This window comes from Brachyhypopomus gauderio, chromosome 5 (genome assembly GCF_052324685.1).
Source record: "Brachyhypopomus gauderio isolate BG-103 chromosome 5, BGAUD_0.2, whole genome shotgun sequence".
Lineage (NCBI taxonomy): Eukaryota > Metazoa > Chordata > Actinopteri > Gymnotiformes > Hypopomidae > Brachyhypopomus > Brachyhypopomus gauderio.
Window position 1 is genome coordinate 21,775,398 of NC_135215.1, and position 16,808 is coordinate 21,792,205.

Below are 16,808 nucleotides of genomic sequence, written 5' to 3' on the forward strand. Positions count from 1 at the left end.
ATAAACAGCACAAATGCTTTTTTGTTACATTTTTGCCTGAAATGTTTCTGCTTCTTTTCAGAGCAACTGTCAGAGTGGAGCTACTCCTTATTTGAGGCACCTAGAGACAGTTACAAATTACTTTTGGAAACACACTGACCAAAGCTCCTACTGTGGGCAGCTGGGAGGCTGTTCATTAGCGTGCTTGTGTTAGCCAGACGGACCGGACCCAGCAAAGCTACCCTGCCTAGCCTATCGGATTGGAAAGATTGATTTAGCTTGAAAGTTTTATTTATGCCTCTATAGTAATGATCTGCAAGAAACAACCATAAAAGAGATCAATCATCTTGAGAGGAAACAGAGGTGAACATTTTGTTTGCTCAAGACAATTCATAGAGACAAAAAGTTTTATTGCCAAAGCATTTTATAACCCAAAAGAATATCAGCTAGTGTTAGTGGTGAGCTGAGGGTTTTTAGTCGTATCTGCACACTTTCTGCCATATGCTGATTAGCGTGTACAGTAAGCTGTAGGCAGGCCAGCAATTCACTGCTGGATATGAGTATTAGACAGCCTGTGCAGAGGAGTGTTGTAATTTAAAACCGACCAAAGCCTGCGACTGCACAGAGCCCCTCTCTCTCTCTCTCTCACACACACACACACACACACACACACACACACATACACGTGCGCACCCTCACACACAGGGAGAGTAAGCAGGCTTCGCTCCAGCCTCCAGTACAACTCAGCACTCATTACACAGAGAGCGCAGCACACCGGATACACCGACTGGATGACACTGTGAGCTCAATTTCCCTGTGACCAGGTACTTGTGGCCCTTTTTGTGTGCGTCTTTGTGTTTGTGTGTGTGTGGGTGCGCATGTTGGGGGAGGGGGATCTATCATGTAGTGGCAGGGGATGAGGAGTTCCAGTACTCTTGCTACTCTGTGGCACACGTTGCTGAACAGCTGTGGTCCACGATGGCTCTTGCATACACTTGGATTACACTCTAGGACTTTAGGATGAGACATCTGGGCTGGAAAATGGGCACCGACTGGAAGCAGGCTTTGTTTATTTAGCTAGCGTGGCACTTGAGGTGTAAATGCATTTGGTGCCCCTCCAAGACACTCTTCAATCAAGTAATAAACACCAAGCCAGGGAGGAGTTCTCAGGTAATTCCTCTTGCATTCGTGTTTAAGGACTGTGGCTTTCCCAGAGCTGGAATGAGAAGCAGAAGGTGTGTATTATGAAGATTCTTTTCACAGAAACTTGGTATCTCTTCCATTTTTCCATTTATTTCCCTGCTGATGGGGGATTGCCCTGAATTCACTGGTTATATGCATGCTTGAAGGCATTTCTCTAGAGGAAAAAGAATGAATAGAGGTAATCCTGTCCTTTACTACATGTATCTTGTCATTTTGGAGTACTATTCCATAATTACATGTTAATCAAAACGTCATATCAGCTGGGCTCTTAAACAAATGTGACTAGAACATATTTGATCCCCTTCCTCTGCAGGAAAGCTCAAATGGTTTTAATTAAGCACCACAGGGTATATATACTCTCTCCGCCTGCTCTGCACTTTCTTTTTTTTCTCTCTCTTTCTTTCTCTCTTCTGTTTCTTTCTATAGTCTCCACTCTCCCCCTGGATTACACTGATGGATGTATTTGGTTATGGTGCTGCACTCACAGGTGTGGATGTGTATACGAACATGTGTGGGAATGAAAATGAATGGGAAAGGGTAAACCATTTCTGACACAGCGGCCATGGCAAACAGGGGTGCAGAAACCTTCCCCTCACACCCTCCCTCCCTTTTCCTCTTTGTGCAGTACTGTGACCTGTGTTCTGCACTGCTTCCTGCTGGAGGTTTCCATGCACGCCTGGGGTGGCTTGCCTGATTTTGCTACTGCATGCAGACGTGTTGTGTCGTGCCTGCAGCTGTGTTATCAGAGTTCACGTTGCAGCCTGTGTTCAACCCCCCACCCCCTTCCACCCCGTACCCCCCACCCCCCCCCCTCTGTGGTGCTCAGTAGAGAAGCCACCACCGTCACTGCAGCTGCGCATCTGCTCACCCCGCAGGGTGATCCCTCTCCTGGCCAGAGTGGGACGCTGTTACTTTGTTTGAAAAGCGTGCACAATATTGCTGGTGAAAGTGTTGTTTTACTGTCCTAACATTTATTATTAGTTTTATTAATGTTGCTAGCATTGTTGTGCACTATGTAGATGTCAAAGTCAAAGTCAAATTTATTTAAATACCGCTCTTTACAACACGTTTCACAAAGCAGCTTTACAATTGTATGGGTACAGATCCCTAATGAGCAAGCCAGAGGCGACAGTGGCAAGGAAAAATTCCCTGAGATGGCAAGGATTAGAAAAAACCTTGGGAGGTCCAAGACTCAAAGGGGAACCCATCCTCCATTGAGCGGCCCACTAGTAGAAGTCCATATTTATAGGTCAAATATAGTTCAATAGTTATAGTTCTAATTCCAGGCCGTGTAGTCACAGTCCCTTCAATGCCGATGAGCCTCAGGTAGGAGCTGCATCAGTGCGTCCTCTTGTGGCAATGGCAGTTCCAAACACAGCATCTGCACATCCATTGGCAAGCCAGACCATCTCCTAGGTGCTTGTATGGAATTGTCTTTGGTAGAAGCATGCAAAAAATATATAAAATACAGGTTGAGTATGTGAACATCAATTTAGACAACCATCGACTTAAACAGACATACATAGCTCATGTGCCAGTGATTAGCATGTGGCTCCGGCAGGCTTATCTATAGCAGCATAACTAAAGGGACAAGCCTGGAGATGACCAGTCATGAGGGCTCACTAAGCCATTGCTTTCCACCCAAGTCATTGTCACAACTAGAGTGATCACATGACATGGCTGGATGATAGAATCAACAACTCAGATTACCAGAAGACTCAATGACTGGGGGCCCTGAGCTCTATACCTTCACAGGTAGAATATTAACTAAAGGTGTGATTAAATAGGTGAGTCTTAAGTCTAGATTTAAAGATTGGAAATGTGTCAGAATCTCAGATTGGAGCTGGAAGGCTATTCCATAACTGGGGGGCTTTAAAGGAGAAAGCTCTGCCTCTAAAGCCTGGTTCACACTACACGATTTTAGGCTGGTTTTTCAGTCGCAGACTGATCGCCGACAAAAACTGTGGTCGGAGGCGAATCGGCGATCACTCGTCGCTCGCTCAGTCGTGTAGTGTGAACTGCTGAAAGACGCTCGCCGAGCCGTCGCCGACTGGTCGCCAACTGGTCGCAGACGACTGGCAGATATCTAGCATGTTTAATATCTAGCAGTCTGTGACTGAGAGTCGGCAGCAGCGTCTAGCTACAGCCAATGGGAACGCGGAGAGAGAACCGCGGCACCGCTGAAGATATCTCTGAAGAATGTAAAAAACTTTCAAGAATGCTTTCAAAACAGTAACCCAGCAAACACACAAAATCCTCACCTTTCTTACAACTTTACTACAACACTGTGTTTAAGTTATTGTGACAGCACTGGAGAAATAGTGCGATTGATTATATGTTCACTGCAACGGAGAGATGAAATAATTCTGGCAACTTGGGACTATGGAGTGTATAAACGGTAAAAAAAAAAATAACAATAACGAAAATGTGGAGTACATGTACATTGTTTTTTTCTTCTACGTGGTGTTGCTGGTTCTGGGAGAGTTTCGTTTTCGTGTTCTCGTGTTTTTGGACGGCAGCCAGATGAGTCGGCAATTCCCCAGTCGTTCCCCAGTCGTGTAATTCGTGAGCCCCCGTCGCCGATTAGTCATGTAGTGTGAACGCCACAACAACTGAAAGACTCGCGATTACAGCACGACCAGTCGTGTAGTGCGGACGGCACAAAAACCTGACGACTGAAAAGTCGTGTAGTGTGAACCAGGCTTTAGAGAAATCCTGCATTTTGGGAGCGCAGAGGGCGAGATGAAATGTGCCATATTTTGTCAATTGTGATTTTTTTTTTTACACCCCAATTGAAATTTGTCCTCCGCTTTTAACCCATCTGTGTAGTCAGAACACACACACACTAGTGATTACTAGGGGCTGTGGATCACACGTGCCCAAAGCGGTGGGCAGCCCTAGCCCGGCGAGCAGTTGGGGTTAGGTGCCTTGCTCAAGGGCACCTCAGTCATGGCCTTAGGTCTGGGAATCGAACCCACAACCTTCCGGTCACAAGACCAGTTCCCTAACCGCCAGGCCATGACTGCCCAAAAAAAAAATCAGGGGAGAGTGCGAACGCAGTCCCCCACTACCAGAAATTATGCAGTCGAGATTCCCACATTTGGGGAATTTGCAAGGGTCAGCACAGCCTGAGTGCAATGGCTGAGCCTCACCTTTGGCGAACCACCTTCCTGATCATGGTCTCACCCCTGCCAGGTAAGTATTATAGTGAGTTGGAGGGGGGATTCAGATATGTCAATCAAAATACAACCGTCAGTGCAGATGGACAATAGCCTGTCATTCATCCATTACTTTTTAATGTCATGAGATCTACCCACACTTCCTTCACAATCAACGTAATGGGCACCCCTGAGTTATAGTATGCAGAGGTGGTCTTTGCATAGAGGCGTTGCTAGGCAACTGCCTTGGGTCCCTCCCACTGCAACCTACTGTAGGGGCCCCCTGACTAGCTAACTTTTTTCTTGCATATTAATGTTGATGGGCCCCCTAGCTAAATTCGCCTTGAGCCCCCAAATTGCTAAGTCCGCCACTGATAGTATGCAATGAGTTCACTCAAATATTGTGGAGCAAGACCATTTAACACCTTATTGGAGAATTTTAAGAGTTTTAAAATCAGTTTGATATTTAACTAGAAGCCGGTGTAACACAGAGAGAGTAGGACTAATATGATTGAATTTTGTAGCCCTAGTTAGAACTCTAGCTGCCACATTCTGTACAGGTTGGAGTTTCTTTAGGGACTGTTTAGAGCAGGGGTGGCCAACCCGTCAGAGACCAAGAGCCACTTTTTTGTAATGTGTTACAGCAAAGAGCAACATCATACAAAAGGGCATGCTTGAACATTACCCATCCCTTCCACACACACACCCATACCCACACACACACTCAGATGTATCATAAGTGTCACACACAAACAGTGTGGGGGCAGTCATGGTCTGGTGGTAGGGAACCAGTCTTGTGACCATAGGGTCTTGGGTTCGATTCCCAGGCCTGAGGCTATGACTGAGGTGCCCTTGAGCAAGGCACCTAACCCCAACTGCTCCCTGGGTGCTGGGCTATGGCTGCCTACACTGTTATAAACGTCCTCTGTTCATCTTCATATTTTTGTTTTGCTATGCATTTTTCCCCTGCCATTTTCAGAGCAAACCTGACACAAATTGTTTATTGAAATGATCTTGACTGGGAAGCGGTGTTTTCATCTCACGCATATGCGCGTTTGATGAAAATACCGGGTCAAGCTAAGCGAACTGTACTTTAAAAAACCAAACACAAACTTCGATATAAATGTAAGGATCCTGAATGCCCCTCACCGCAGGGTTGGCTAATATGATTGCTCCGAACCGTGCCCAGGTGTGATATGCTTCAGGACTTGGGCACGGTTGGAGGAGGTAGGCGCACACTATGAGCTATGTATGCACCTGTTGTTTTCTAGGTCAAAAGTGGATAGTCCAAGTCCATTATCAACACTTGTTACAATGCCACTGACCTGCACTCACCTTTAGGAAGAAGAGAACAGACAGCGGCAGTAGTTTTGAAGCTTCCCTCAGTCGTCTGCGGTGCCTTTGCTGCACCTCGAATTTGGCTTATGCCAAAACATGTGACAGAAGAACTGCGTCTCACCAACGAGACTCAAAGCAGAATCACAATAGCACAGATACTTAATGCCGCTAGTCTCATGTTTTCCACTACGCCGGTTTTAAAAGTGTTAGCGGCTCGCTAGGCTTGCACCACAAAGATGTAGCAGTCTGTCGCCCTCAGAGCTGATGAGGTAACCGGGCCATGGTACAGATCGTTTGTGCAGGTGAGAGTGCGGACCGGCTGGGGAGCCGCATGAAACCAGGCAAAGAGCCGCATGCGGCTCGCGAGCCGCAGGTTGGCCACTCCTGGTTTAGAGCATCCAATTAGAATACCATTACAGTAGTCCAATCTTGATGAGACAAAAGCATGGACCAGCTTCTGTGCATCAGCTAATGAAAGTAAATGTCTCAGCTTGGCGCTATTACGTAAATGGAAAAAGGCAGCCTTAGTGACATTGCATATGTGTGTCGAATGAAAGATCCGCATCAATAATGACACCTAAGCTTTTTGCGGTAGATTTTGGTGTTACTGAAAAGCCATATAGGGTAAGAGGAATATTAGACCAATTGCTTCTAGCAGCTTTTGGTCCAAGAAGCAACACCTCAGTTTTATCAGAATTTAGATTAGATGCCATCCAGGTTTTTATGTCTTGGACGCAGTTCTTAGTTTTGGGAGTAGTATTGACATCATCCAGATTAGAAAATATATACAACTTGTAACGCTGGGTGCGGAAGGACGAGGCACGAAGTCCGATGCAAAAATATTGTTACTTTAGTCGTTACTTTATTTTTAGTGATAATAACACAGACAGCGCACATATAACAAAACACTCATGTGCAAGACTCAGACAAGGACGAGCACAAGACGTTGTGCGAACGCACATTTAATAGACAAACCACAAGCCTATTTAATAGACAAACCCCAAGCCCAGAGTGATCATGAGACAAGCCACAGGTGAGACCGGTGAACACACACAACCACACCCACGGAACTACATAGACGTACATAACCAGACGTAGACAACATGAACACATGCCCCAAAGGGAGGAGTCCAGGGCCGTAGCGTGACAATCATAGTATCATTTGCGTAGAAATGGAAGCTAATACCATGCCTACAAATGATTGTGCCCAGTGGTAGCATATACAATGAGAATAATATTGGGCCCAATACAGATCCTTGTAGGACACCATATTTTACCTTCGTACGTTATGAACATTCATTATTTACAAGTATAAATTGGTAACTATCTGTCACGTAGGATTTGAACCAGGAGAGTGCTTGACCTCTTATGCCTATGAGTCTATTCAGTAGAATGTTGTGATCAATGGTGTCAAAAGCAGCACAAAGGTCTAACAGTGTAATCAGAGGATATTAAGAGATCAGAGGATTAAGATCAGGATTAAGAGATTATTTACTACTTTAGTGAGCACAGTTTCAGTGCTGTGGTGGGGTTGAAATCTAGACTGAAATAACTCTAGGACATGTTCTGTCTGCAAGAAAGAAAAGAGTTGCGAGGAAACTACTTTCTCTAGAATTTTGGAAATGAACAACAGATTAGAGGTTGGCCTATAGTTGGACAGTTCCTGGAGATTAAGACCAGGTTTTTTAATTAGTGGCTTGATGACTGCAAGTTTAAGTGATTTGGGGATGTTGCCTAGGCTTAGAGAATAGTTAATTATAGTAAGCCAAGGTTCTACATTACTGTGCAGGAATTCTTTGAGTAGGTCAGTTGGTACAATAATAAGAGTTAAGAGTTAAGAGTTAATAAGAGTTTACCAATAATAAAATTAATAAATAAGCTCCTCACGACCAATTGGGAAAATAACTCCAAAAGTGCATCAGGGCTGACCAGACAGCTGTCAGAGTGCATTTGCAGGTTGACAGGGTCTGACATAGCATGACAATTTTTTCCCCTAATTTTATGAATCTTATTATTAAAGAACTTCATAAAACTGTTACTTCTGCATTCTTTTGGGATCAGGAATTCGATTTGGATCACTGTTGTGCTTTAATTGTTGGAATGAAATGGAACAACAGGAGTTATCTCTGAGTTTCACCTATGAAAACAGTCATAAAGGAGCATACAGCACGTACCCCAGGGTGTTATCTATGAGAGAAGTGAGCTTAGCCAAGCATTCTGTCATCCTGGCAACTTTACAACTTTCTGGAAATGAGTGACTGTGAAGGCCAAATTACAGAATTATTGACCTGTAATGTTAGTGTGCCCTATAAACTAGTTCAGGTAATTGACGAACCTACACGTGGTGATTACGTGGAACAGAATGAATTGTTGAGAGGAAGTGTGGGGGAAGAACTTTGCAGCGAGGGGAGAAGCTTTTATGTAACAGGCTTAACCAAGGACTTCCTGGTTGGCTGTCAAAGCAAATCATGGGACCTGGCCTTGCTGTCCAGCCAATCACACACCCCGTGAGTCAGTTCCAGACAGTACCCTCCATGTGCTGCCCATATGCCAGCATGTTTACACTGGCATGTTGGTCCTCCAGTGGCTGCTCTCTCCTCCCCACAGAGCCGGCGCACTCTGAGCTCATCACATCGTCTCTGCCACAACACTCAGGCCGAGGCGTTCCTGTTCCATGGTGCATGCACTTACTCAGGCTGAGATGTCGATCTCGGCACCACTAAACCTTAATTTACTGCATGGGATTTAATTTACTGCATCCTGCCTGCATGCTCATTGGTGGCTTGCATGCATCCTAAAATGAATAAAAGCTCCACTGTACTGAAGACAAAGCTATCTTTTTAGAATCTACTGATCCTGGATCAGCCGGATGGGAAAACCCATCCTGTGTATTAATGTGATCTTGCACTAGAAACTTGAACTGAATACAGTTGTGGTTAGCCAGGGAGAGGTCCTGCCTTGGCAGGCAGTTGGACTGTGACTGTAACCTAAGGGCAGCAGGGTGTAGTGGGAGAGTGAAGTTCATCAATAAGGCCTGTGCAATGGAAACATGGCCTCATCACTCAGCAATGGTCATATTTAGGTTTTTATGATTTTTCATGAGGGATGTTGTTACTTGGGTGAGTTGTCCAAGCTGCAAACCAAATCTCCCCTTGGGGACCAAAAATATAAAGTAAAGTACTTGTCAGTGTATTACATGGGCATTAGAATATATAAAATCACAATGTCTATATATAATTTCCAATATGGAAAAATGTATTGAAGCAGTGGACAGAATAAAAGAGTAGCATCAATCAAATGGGATTGTTTTTGAATTGCATACCGTGGAAACATTTATTTATTTATTTACATAAGTTGTGAGCTAAATAAAATGGGTTAGTAGCAATGAGACTGGATTGCATTTATGTAATCTAAGGGAAAAGCAATAATTTAGACATTAAAGGTCTGTTTATAGATTGTAAATGTTTTGATGCTACAGTAATGTCATGGTTTACCATTTTATTTACAAGGTCTTATGTAAAATGACCTCAGTATTGATCAGGAAGTTGTGAATGGAACCTATTGTTATGACAGCAAAGGCCATTGTGTAGCCAAAGTCATTCAGATACTTATATAGATACAAATTTTATGCTGGAACTCCTTGTTTTGCAGAACAATATCAAAGATGTTTAAGGAGATATTTTAAAGGGTTCATTAACACATCCGATTACAAAACAGGACTCCCAGACTCTTGATGAACTCTTGAACTCTCTCTAGCAGCCAGCTGGTGCATTTTCTGTGTGAGAGACGCTGTTTGTTTCTGCCCAGGGGCTGCGGCTGAACCCCTTGCTCGCTCTGACGCTGGTGAGCTCACTAATCTCCAGGCTGTGAAGTGTCCTGAGGGATTCAGCGCCGGTGAGTGACCCAGACCCAGCTCTCGCCATGCGCTTTTTCATCACCCTGCTGCTGCTGGTCCTAGTGCTCAGAGTGGCCAACGCGCGGAGGCCAGGCCGGGCACGGGGACGCGGACGCGCCAATGCCGTCAAGCGCTTTGTGGCCAACTGCAAAGAGTATATCGAAAACGGAAACAAGTTCTTGGACTGCCAGGAACGCCGGCTGAGCGCCGTGCTTCTCGGATGGCCGGAGGACGTCGACCACCTGTTGCTGGCGCAGAACAGGATCCAGGTGCTACAAGACAACACCTTCAGCCACTTCAGCAAGCTGCAGAGCTTGGACCTCCAGCAGAACGAGATCTCCCTGATCGAGGAGGGCGCGTTCAATGGGCTGAGCAGACTAACCACCCTGTTGCTGCAGCACAATCGCCTGGAGGTGGCTACCGAGGCCATGCTTGTCCCCATGCCGCGACTCAGCCATCTCCGTCTGCACGACAACCCCTGGAGGTGCGGCTGCCAGCTGGACAGCCTCATCCGATTCCTGCAGGTGCCCAGCAACCGTCACATGGGCAACTTTGCAAAGTGTGCTGAGCCCACAGGCCTGTGGGGGCAGCCACTGAAGAGACTGGATGCCACATTGCTCTGCTCCACAGAAGACCAGGATGTAACTTTACCACCAAGGCCACCCGGGATACAAAAACACCATGATGCAACAGAACTGTGTCACACCTATATGTTTCCCAAACCACGGCTGGAGTGCAAGAGTAGAGGTGAGACTGGCTTTCCTTGACATAGAAATGTGTATAAAATATAAGCATATATTGTGTTCCAACATTTGTCATCTACAGTGCGTAATTGATATACACACAAATATTACTTGAACGAATACTATACTATAGAATTATCTGTATAAACAGTGCTGAGCAAACCATTATATTTTTCAATTAACTATCATAGAAAGCTAAATTTAACATTAAAATCTTAAATATATAAGTAAAATATGTAAATCTTAAATATGTAAGTTAAATATGCCAACCCACAAGTTTGCAGTTTTAGAAAAATTAATTGTAATATAATGTATTTACATAATGCATCATTTACTACTACTAATGTAGCTCTGACTATCTGGGTAAACTGAAAACTACATATTAACTTTTAAAATGTAAGAGTTTTAACAAGGGAGCTTTAAAACAAGTACTAGCATTTTTACACACAGGGTAATGTTCTTGAGATATTAAATAATAACTTGTAGCATCAGAGGTTTCCCATAAAATTATTTTGGTGCCATACATTTACACAACACTGGCAACACGAGATAGCAGTATTATTCTGGATTTTGCACTTCCTTGTAGACTAAGTTATCTCCCTACGTAAATGTTTAATTTACTAAGTAAATCTCTAATTGACTATTTTAAGTTTAAAGAATGTTCCATTTGTCCCCATGTTCCTTTTAGTTTATGAGAACATGTGTTCTGTGAGTGTTAATTCTATCAGGTGTTTTTTTAAGATTCATGACAGCTTTTTTCTGGGTTATGCCACAAAATGTTTTCAGAACATTTCAGAAGTGGGAATATTGAATGTGAACAGCTTCATAAAAAATAAACCCTAATAAGTTTAAATTCAATCAGCATGATTAATCAAGATAAAACATAGGAAAGAGTGTCCATTAACATTATGTGCAGAAAATTCCCTCCTACCTTGGGAGAACCTTCATATGATGTCTGCCAAAATTCTAACATTATGTTTGTGATATTAGCCAAAAATGGTCCCTGACAGCTGGCTACAACCATTTGCTGTTTTGGAGATTCCAGTTTTCTCCTGCATTAATCTTTGTAAAACAATGTACCACTAAAGTGGTCCATATCAGGTTTGTTCTCTTCCTACTACTGATTTTTGATTTTTGAGTGGGAAGTTGGTGAGAGACGCTATCTCTGATTAGAAAGGCATCCAAACATCTGGTCACAACATGCAAGTAAGACAAAAAATACATTTATTGGGAAAAGATTAGAATTTGTTTCCCAGATCATACATCTGGAGGGACCCATTAGGTCCCCTTGTGTTTCTGTCTATAATCTTCTATACATGGTGTTTCATTGTTTCCATAGTTGTTCATTTTTTCCGTGCAAGCCAAAGGACAATGCTGGTTCCTATTATGTATTTATGATACACAGTTGAGGAAGTACTTTGATCAAGGGAGACACATTCAATGAAAAGATGTCTGTGAGAGGCAATGAAATGGATCATTCAAATTTCAACAAAGAATTTTATGTGCGATCTGTACAGTCTTTGTTGTAAAAGGCAGTGACATTTGAGGGCTTCGACTGAGGGTTTCTTAAAATACCTTCACCCAACACCATCTTTGTTGCACATTGTAAATAGTGCTGTCTGCTGCACTGAATGGTCTCTGGTATTTTCCATTTCCACTGGGCTGTTTGGTGGGATTTTTACATTGTACTAGAATCTAATTACTCAGAACCTCTGGCTGTGATGGCAACAGACTGATTCTATGTACTGAAATATGTAATAGCCATAAAAAAATATTGGCTCAGTTGAACTCAGCCAGGAGTAGGAATTTGGCCTTCTGAAGTGAATTCAGACAGATGGGTTACAGAGGGATCTAAGCTTTCTCATCTTCACCACTCAGAAAAGGTGAGTCAGCGGTGCAGTCCCTGTCCTCAGTTGTGCTGTGATTTCATTTTGCTCTGGGATCTCTTGGATTACTGGCTGGAGGTTTCTTCTGTCAGCAGAAAAGTAAAACTGCAGCACAGGAATCTTGGAGGAGTTTACAATAACAAAAGAAGTGTGAGAGCCACACAGGTCCTTCAGTGATGGGTTTTTCCCTGATGTGAAGTAATAGCGTGCATGTTCTGGTGCGAGTGGTTCCAGGATGCAGGGCTGTTCAGTGGTGTGTCCCAGCAACCTCGGGCCTTGTTGGGCACTGGTGCAGTATTCTGATCATGTGGGACTGGTTGTGCCTTAAGCTGTATATACCAGGCCATGTGGTGCGGTTGGACGAGAAAGCTGGACTCTCCCTGTTTCATGTGTCACTGATTCTCCTGCCCACACAGTCAGCCTCTGATGACGGTTCCTTATGTTGTCAGTGTTTCATGTGAACACGGACACTACAATTACAATATGTGCTACAGTTCGTTTAATGGCATAATAAATTAAAGCGTCCAAGGACAGTTGGACTTCACTCAAGTACCGAGGTCATGTTTGGGAACACGCAAAGCCAAGAGTACTTGTAAAATAAACAATGGAAGATTTCCATGCCCACTTGTTATTGTCTCTTTGGTGCTTGGCACTTACTTTCAACTGTTCCATTACCATTGGATGACAGACATTATTTTTAGTTAGGTTTGTTGTTGTTGCTGTTATTCCATTATTAGTAAGTGTTATGAGAACAGGTTTGGGCTTTTAGAGACCACCAACACTGAACAAACTGTACAGAGCCATCAGCAATATATGTGGTAGCTGCCTCCATCTGTGTTTAGACTGCTGTAAATCATTTTGAAACACAAAAGGCACAGTGAAAGCACATGGAAAATCCTGTGACATACCATAATTTCTCAAGACTCTAAAGCTTCATAGACAAATCTATAGGCTTGCTCTTTGTACCAAATTGAACATAGAGTATTTCTGCTGCTCTTCCTCTGCTGAAAGTGAATGAATTGTTCATTTATGGCTATTAATGCTTTATTAATGGGACACTCTGTTTTCAGGGCTGAAGACCATTCCAGCTGATATTCCAGCAAGCATTGTGAAAATTGACCTATCCTTTAACAACATCACACACCTGAGGCCTAAAGAGTTTGTGGCTGTCAAGGATCTGAAGCTTCTTAACCTCAGCAGCAATGGTCTAGAGCACATTGACACAGGTGAACCAGTGGAACAGTTCATAGACTGCTTACATACAGCAGAAAACACACCCCCTTCAATTAATTGGCTGTGTTCCAGAGTAGCTTATCTGGGCCAAAGACCATAAAACCATGAGCTGAGAATTTGGGTGTACTGCTGGGACTGCTGCAGACATTTTACAGCACGACTGAGAGAAGTTCACTATTCTCTTATTTTAACAAGAGCCCCAAAGCTTCTAGGATTGTGTTCAGTAAAATAATTGTAAAACCTCGTATCAATATGTAGAGATCAACCTTATAAAAGCAATGGAACAGAGTAGATGTATCCCACTGCAAAGTTATTTCATTTTTTTGCATACACAGACTACTCTCGCTAATTCTCTCCACTCTAGGAAGCCCCGCCAACTATTCATAGATTGGCAAGCCAACAAACCAAGCCAACCACTCACAGATTGATATAGTCAAGACATCTGATCTTTTCAGGCCTGCTCCAAAAATGCAGCTGACTGTGATCTGAGTTTCCATACGAACAGTCAAGCTGGAGGTGCAGTGCATATAGGTGATAGATAGATGTTGGAGTGAAGGAGTGCAGTGCAGAGGGATGATAGACAAATTTTGGGGTGATGGGGTGCAGTGCAGAGGGGTGATAGACAGATATTGTCAGACTGCAGCATCAGCTGCACAGATTTCTTTACAAATGCTTCCTCTTTTTCATAGCCTCTTAAGGTCATAGTGACAAGGCTATCCAGATTGTGAAATTATACATATTTTGTGCTAATTGGTTATTCGTTAAGGAGGAACTGGAAGTCCACTAAGCAAACAACATGCATACAAAAGGAAATTAATCCTTCCCTGTCTAAAGCCTCTTTAAACACACTCAAGGCAGCTTATCCACACAAGGTGTAAACATAGCTGTTAACCTGTTATTCACACAAATGATCCATGTAGGGCCTATATCTCAAAACTCAGACCTTGTGCAAGTGGCCACACTGAGTACTACAAAACTCCACAATGGAAAATCGGTTTTTACACTATACGAGACTGATTAGACCTTATAGCAATTCCGTGATGCTCGCTACTAACAAATCAGATTGTGAACAAAAGAAGCGGATCCAGTGAAACATATTTTCTTTGTTTGCTTCTGCTTCACATAAATCTGAATTTGGTGATTATGCTGTAGACTTAATATGGAATAGTCAGAAATGTTGAGCCATGAGATAAACAACCAATTGGCCACAGAAACATTTGTCCCAATTCAACTCGACTTCCTGTTTCTGCTCTCACAGAAGCCTTTGCTGGCCTTCTCTACCTGCGAGAGCTGGACCTCTCCAACAACAGTCTGCGTTACTTCAGCTACGGTGTCCTAGAAGACCTCTATTACCTCAGGACATTGTCTCTGGGGGACAACCCCTGGATTTGTGACTACAACATCCACTACCTGATCTACTGGCTGAAGCATCACCCATCTGTGGACTACACTGGTCTGGTATGCAGCGAGCCAAATGAGTTCAAAGACTGGCCTGTGGAGAACTATGTCAAGACCTACAATGCAGAGTGCCCCAAAGACAAGCAGGTGGGCTCACAGACAGATACGGCTCTGTCAGGCATGACATCCCAGGAGCTGATTGCAGAGACTGATGAAGTTCCAGATCTGCTGCCCAGCCCAATCAGAGATAGACGGCCCAAGAAATTTGAGATCATTCGCCTGAATTAAAGCAAGGACTCTAAATATTGTCAGTCTTATCTGATGAACTGTATCCTTTCCTTGAAAATAAATCTAAATTGTCTGCATCAGATCATAAATGAAAATTTTAAATCATCTATCACCGTTACAGAATACCTGCTTTTTAGTATGTGTCTGATCAATTGCCCTGTAAACTGAATCATAATAATAAAAATCAAGACATTTTTTCTACTGCTGGGATTCTAATGTCTGTTGGTTAATAGAATTGATAACATTTATAAACTGCAACACAACATCTGCACACACACACACACACACACACACACACACACACACACACACACACACACACACACACACACACACACACACACTCATGTTCACAGGCATGTACACTAGACAAATCCTTTGATGTGCATTCCATCCAAATGTTTGCAACAAATACGTGTCATATCCTGTGGAATAGTGTCATCTAGAGGGGGGCAGACTGGGTGAACTACTGCCATATCTTAAACAGATGTTTGTAGCAGAAGTAGGGGGATGGGTGTGTGTGTCTAGCCAGCAGGCTATCTCCATCCTCTCTGAACTGAAACAGATGCAGGGGAGTCATTGTAACATGTATAGACATTGCTGTAAAGAGTGTACCAGGATGTCCCTAAAAACAACAAAAACAACAACAAAAAAATTAATCAGAACAGACTTTCAGCATTTACTTTAAGTGATAAATGAATAGACTTTGTCCTTTGCTTTTTCTGTCCTCTACTTTCAGCATTTAATTTAAGTGATAAATGAATAGACTTTTTTTGTTCTCTTTCTTTAAAGCAAACATAAAGACCTGGCTATTGGACCTGTTTATTGCATTCTTTTAAATATGTCTTCTGGAGATGATGCTTTAATGATGCCCTCTGTAACATTAACAAATGTTTGCATACATTTCTATGTCTAAAGATAAATCATTATACATGTTGTCAACCCATTAGTAGACAGTGTAGATATACCATGAAACAAAACAGAAAAAGTAAAACATTTTCCAAGAATCAGACTGAGAGAGACTGATTCATAAAATGACAGGAAAAGATTTTCTCCAGGCAAGGCACATGACTTGGGAATGCATCAAAAAACCTCATAAAAACACACTGCTATTCAGTTGGTCAGCTAATACTTTACACTGAGTCACAGACAATGAGTTTTAATTCCTACTCCTGACTTCATGGGACTGCTTACAGAAGTTATATATTCCTCCAGATAAACCTTCAGCCTTTCTCTCGCTTACATACACACATAACTATAAAAATAGCTTTAAAAAAGTAAAAAAAGAAATATAGAAGAATGAAAATTCAAATGCAGGAGCCAAAATAACCATGGAGTTGAGTTCCAGGGGGAAGCACTCCAAAAATAAGAACCATCAGCCAAGATCTACAATGTGGTATGTGTTGCATCAATTAAAATCTGCCTCTTGAGATTTAAGGGGAAAATTATAGAATAGGAAAATACAAGTCAAATCTTACATTACATGCCTACATTAAACCTATAATAGTTAAATATTTATATGTATTTGCTTTTACATCATATATAGGCATCACATCATTGTAAGCTGTGCATGATTTAGGGTATTTAACGTCCACACGATTGGGAGAACTGATTAAATACACCAACATACAGTTTAACGTGTAGCCTGTACGATGTCTCCCTCTGTTGTCAACTTAGCATACGAGAT

At 42.8% G+C, this 16,808-nt stretch overlaps 1 protein-coding gene and 1 non-coding gene across 4 annotated transcripts; one reads left to right on the forward strand and one right to left on the reverse strand.

Moving 5' to 3' along the window:
* Nucleotides 1–436: 436 nt before the first annotated feature.
* Nucleotides 437–15,322, forward strand: lrrc17 (leucine rich repeat containing 17). 3 transcript variants are annotated; one of them, XM_077006473.1, is made up of 4 exons: nucleotides 437–803; nucleotides 9,486–10,320; nucleotides 13,273–13,428; nucleotides 14,694–15,322. In XM_077006473.1, the coding sequence occupies exons 2-4, from the start codon at nucleotides 9,600–9,602 to the stop codon at nucleotides 15,119–15,121; spliced, it is 1,305 nt and encodes a 434-aa protein (XP_076862588.1). In that variant the 5' UTR covers nucleotides 437–803; nucleotides 9,486–9,599; the 3' UTR covers nucleotides 15,122–15,322. The 3 variants fall into 3 exon arrangements, with proteins under 3 accessions (XP_076862588.1, XP_076862590.1, XP_076862589.1); XM_077006475.1 differs by lacking the exon at nucleotides 437–803 and adding an exon at nucleotides 907–1,214; XM_077006474.1 differs by lacking the exon at nucleotides 437–803 and adding an exon at nucleotides 907–1,149.
* On the reverse strand, nucleotides 4,222–4,385 carry LOC143515567 (U1 spliceosomal RNA). Its single transcript, XR_013131132.1, has one exon. It is a non-coding gene; the product is annotated as a U1 spliceosomal RNA (small nuclear RNA).
* Nucleotides 15,323–16,808: the final 1,486 nt, after the last annotated feature.